The 4,722-nt window shown below is 34.5% G+C and overlaps 1 protein-coding gene across 1 annotated transcript in view; it reads left to right on the top strand.

Annotated features, from left to right (window-relative positions):
- Positions 1-4,722, top strand: part of LOC107692311 (voltage-dependent N-type calcium channel subunit alpha-1B-like) — a 26,638-nt gene that overhangs the window by 18,110 nt on the left and 3,806 nt on the right. The window contains exons 18-19 of the mRNA XM_016491296.1: positions 1,388-1,426; positions 2,689-2,944. Of these exons, the coding sequence (XP_016346782.1) occupies positions 1,388-1,426; positions 2,689-2,944 (295 nt within the window). The remainder of the gene's footprint in view (positions 1-1,387; positions 1,427-2,688; positions 2,945-4,722) is intronic.

Raw genomic sequence — 4,722 nt, 5'->3', positions numbered from 1 at the left:
TTGAGAGAGATGAGAGAGAGAGAGAGAGTGAAAAAGAGAAGATGAGGGACAATGCAAAGTCTACGTACAGACTATACAGACTGTGAGTGTGTGTGTGTGTATGCGTATGCGTGTGTGTATGCATGTGTGTGTGTGTTTGAGAGAGAGAGAGAGAGTGAAAAAGAGAAGATGAGGGACAATGCAAAGTCTACGTACAGTATATTCACACTATACAGAACTATATAGGAATGTTTTATTTTTATCTTTGTTGGAATTAAATATTTTAGTTTATTTTAAATTATATTTATATCATATACACTGACATTAAATAGTGCAGAGACAACTTTTACTCAGAAATTGCTAGTGAATTTCACAATTAATTACAAAGAAACAGCACAAACATTGAATTTAACATTTTTAAAGTTGAAAGACTGAAACAGTATTTTCTTGTAAAATGTACTCCAATAATCTGTTTTATTTACAACTTTGAAAAATCTTTATTCACAATGTAGATTGTAATTCAGTGTTGTTTTAGTATTATTATGTAGTATTATAATATTTATTCATATTTTGAATGAGCTTTCTTTCTTTTTTATTTTTTATTTTCATTTTAGTATAAATTATATTAGTATATTCATTTTATGTGTTTCTGTCATTTTAATTAGTTTGTGCTATTTAAAAATATCTATTAATCTATATTTTTTCAGTTGTAGTTATTTTAGTAATTCAACTTTTTATTCATTTTTATTTAGTTGCTAAGGCAACATTTAATTTATTTATTCTAATTTAAGTTTTCTAATTTAAGTTTAAGTTGTTCAAATATTTTTTATATTTTTTGTTTTCTTAGCTTTTTTCAATTAACAAAAGCTATTTTTAATAGTCGTAGTTAACAGTAATAATACTAATGTAATTTTTTTTTTGTATATTTCATATTGAGTTTTTCCTCATTAACTAATGTAATTATTTGATGTTGCTTTTTAACTGTAAGTTTATTTGTGTACATACTTTGTTTCTTTTGATTTGGTATTTTTGCCACATCGCTAATAGACTCACACAGTGTCCAGCATCCTTGTGTTATAATGTCTTGTCTTTAGTCTTGTCTTGTCCTGTCTTGTTTGTCTCTTCTTTCTCTCCACCTGTCTTTATAACATCAAACTCACTGAACTCTTTTTCGCCACCTTTTATTTTCTCTCAGCACAAACAGTCTCTAATCCACCATCCCTAATTTTTTAGGCACCAGTTTTCTGACCATACTGGACCTTGATATCCAGACTTTTCATGAACATCACTCGTTCTTTACTCTGTCCCTCTCTTCTGATTTCTTTCCTCCTGTCTCACTCTGTTACTGTGTCCATGAGTGCCCTGCTCTCCTCACCTATGTGTCCTCTTCCTCTTCCCGTCCCAACAGCGGAGCCACTTACGCCACACCGCCGGAACATATCTAGCAGTATGTACAAGTGTTCCACCTGCAATCACTCTCTCTTTCTCTCTTTTTCTCCCTCTATATCTCTCTGCCAGCCACTCCATTTCTATGTTGGCTTGTGTGTGCTTTATCCATTCCAGCTCTTTTAGAGTTTACACTCTTTTAACATACCAATAAACTTATACAGCCACAATTCATATTAGCCGGCTAAACACAAAACTAACATGCACTACAAAAGCCATTTTTAGTAGTTCATCACTGTGGGTAACTATTTTACAAGTAATGGAACAGATTAACCACAGTTTAGTTATAGCAATACGAAAAGCAAAGATTAAAATGTAATGCTTATTTTATCTTGGATGTTGTGTGGTGCTAACTGTAAGTATGAGTGTGTTTCATTTAGTGGGTTGTGCATCATTTTGATTAGTGCAGTCCTCTCTTCACATATCTTTCAGCCATATTTATGATTGTATTCACATACACTAATGTTTGTGTAAGATTTAAAAAAATGTTTTTTAGAAGAAGTCTCTTATACTCATCATGGCTGCATTTATTTGATCCAAAATACAGTATAACCAGCAATATTATGCATTAATATTGCAATCTTAAAATAATTTGTGCAATTAGTCACTTCAAATGAAACTTTTCAGGCTGTTTAAACTATGAGAAGAGGGGACGCACTGCTTCTTAGAGGTTCTGAACGCTTATGCCACTGGGCGGCACTAATGAGTCTTGGTAGAAGACTTACAAAGGTAGAAATTCCAGTCATCACCAAGGAGTGGTCACAGATTCTCTAAAGAATCTAGTCTAAAGTGACTTTTAGGACCATTTAAGATTTAATGAATATCTTTTTGAGACTGTAAATGCACATGTATACAGACTATAGATTATCTAGAGATTAACAGCAAAGGTTAAGCAAGAAAAGCACCAGTGACTCTTTATAGATCAGTGACCGCTGCTTGGCTGTGGATAGTTCATGCAGCAACTATTCCAGCCGTCCAGTCCGTGTGTAAGAGACGATTCGATGACAGCATTCAAACAGCAGAGTGTTTGCATCGAGCGTGACGGTGTTCCACTGTTCTCTGATGCGTGCGTGTGTCCGCAGGAGCGGGCTGAACGACGCTCTTCAGTGGAACTGTGTTTTCATGCTCAGCTGGTGTTGTGCGTCTGTTGTGACAGGTCTAGTGCTCTGAGACACTTGTCATTCTAGTACTTTGCTAGATATGTGTTCTCTCCTACATGTCTTCATCTTTCACACGTTAACATGTTTTATTTCCAACACACAGCCTATCGCAGACGTGAGTCCCATGCGGCGGTCTACATCCTCGTTGACACCACAGAGAGGGGTGCGAGAGGTTAATCTGAGCGATTATGACCTGGAGAGGCCCAAGATGGCCCCGGGCCAGACCCTCACTCAGGAGAGAGAGAGGGAGCGAGCCCATCATCATCATCACCATCATCATCACCGCTGCCAGTGGCGCAAAGACAAGAAGCACAAATCGCTGAATCGAGCCATCAGCGAGGAGCAGCCACCGCCTGCAGGTGGGCTTGATTTTCTTTCTCACTCATTCGTTCACGCTTTTCAGCACATTCATGTGAAAGAAAAAAGTGAATTTCATAGAGCACAAGAATATCATAGAGACATGAGGTGGCCTCTTTGATTTGGGCTGGTAAACAACCACCTAGAAGAGTGGATCTCAAATCGAAGGCCCCCCTTTACCTGTTCAACACAATATTCAAAGGTCTCCTATATAATATATTAGAAGAACTGTAACAATATACTGTATATGTAATATATAATATATTTATATATTGTATATATAATATATATTCATATAATATATATATTTAATGTATTGTTAACAAAAACTGTAAATAGGAGATTTAAAAGTTTCAATAACTGTATGTTCTTCATTAAAAACAATAGTTATTGAGGGAAAAAATAAATAAGATGTCTGTTTAAATCTTGTTTTTTAGCATTTTAATTAAGTTAGATTGCTTTAATATAATAATAAGAAAAACAGCAATATTATTATTTCATTATTTATTAAACTATATATATATATATATATATATATATACACACACACACACACACACACACATACATATATGCAATATTGTATTATATTATATAAAATATGACATTTGCCATATATAGGTCTGTACAATCTTATAAGGATTATGAAGAAAAATGGAGTACTAGTTGAAAATCCCAGCTTCTTATGCTTAGCACAGTGATGTAAATTCTTTTAAGGATTATAGTGATCAGGTTATCAAGGAAAAGACTCTTTATTGCTCTCCAAGGCGCTTTGGTGTAGGATTTACTTTGTCAACCTCTGTCTTTGACTGAAAGTGGGACTTACAAACCATTGCTAGAAAATGCACTTTGGAACGGATTGATTTTTTGATTTTTGTTTCTTGGCTAGTTTGTGGCGTGACTGGGAAAAGTCAGCAGTCGGAGAAGCAGTCATGAGCTTGTGGTTGCACATGAGGAGATCTCAGGATTCTTTACTACAAGATTCCTGCTCCTCTCATTCTGTTCTTAGAAACACTGAAACATAAATATGTTTCTCAGCCAGAGTCTGACTCTTCTGGTAATAGATCAGTCAGCTTTGACTGAGTTGAAACGGGTCAATACATCAATCCTCTGAAAGCTCATTTTAGTTTGTGCTCTGATTTCAAACACATACAGACACATACATCCCACATACATCTTCCTCTACATGTTTTTTTTTCTCTGTAGTCAAAGATCACAACAGCACCAAACAGCAGGGCTCACACATGCACACACACAAGTCACCAGCCCTTTTGTGGTGATATATAAGTGCCCTCTGGTGTTTTGAGTTCACAGTGGTTTCAAACTGGTGTTGGGCAGCAGTGTCTGGTGTTTACAGCCCAGTTAAAAGGCCCCGGTGCATGGTTACGCTCATTTATTGACAAACTTGGGGGAGAATATAAGCAGAGAAAATGAGAAATTAATAATTAATTATTTAATTTTAAATTACACATTTTTGAGTAAATAAACTACCCAGAAATTCAGCTTTTTCATGACATGGATAAATTAGATTTTAGAAAACAAATATTTTAAATTGTAACAATATTTTACAATATTACAGTTTTATTGTATAATATTGTATAATATATGCAGCCTTGGTTACAAGCTATTATTCAACTTGGTTACAAGACTATAACATTTCTTGGTTACAAGACTATAACATTTTTTTTTTTATATATTTTTTTAAAATGTAACTTTTGAACAGTAGTGTATATAGGTCATATGATGTTGCTAAAAATAACATTATTTTGTGTATTTGGTG

This window comes from Sinocyclocheilus anshuiensis, unplaced genomic scaffold, assembly GCF_001515605.1.
Source record: "Sinocyclocheilus anshuiensis isolate Anshui unplaced genomic scaffold, SAMN03320099.WGS_v1.1 scaffold478, whole genome shotgun sequence".
NCBI lineage: Eukaryota > Metazoa > Chordata > Actinopteri > Cypriniformes > Cyprinidae > Sinocyclocheilus > Sinocyclocheilus anshuiensis.
This window is presented reverse-complemented; position numbering and strand designations above follow the sequence as displayed.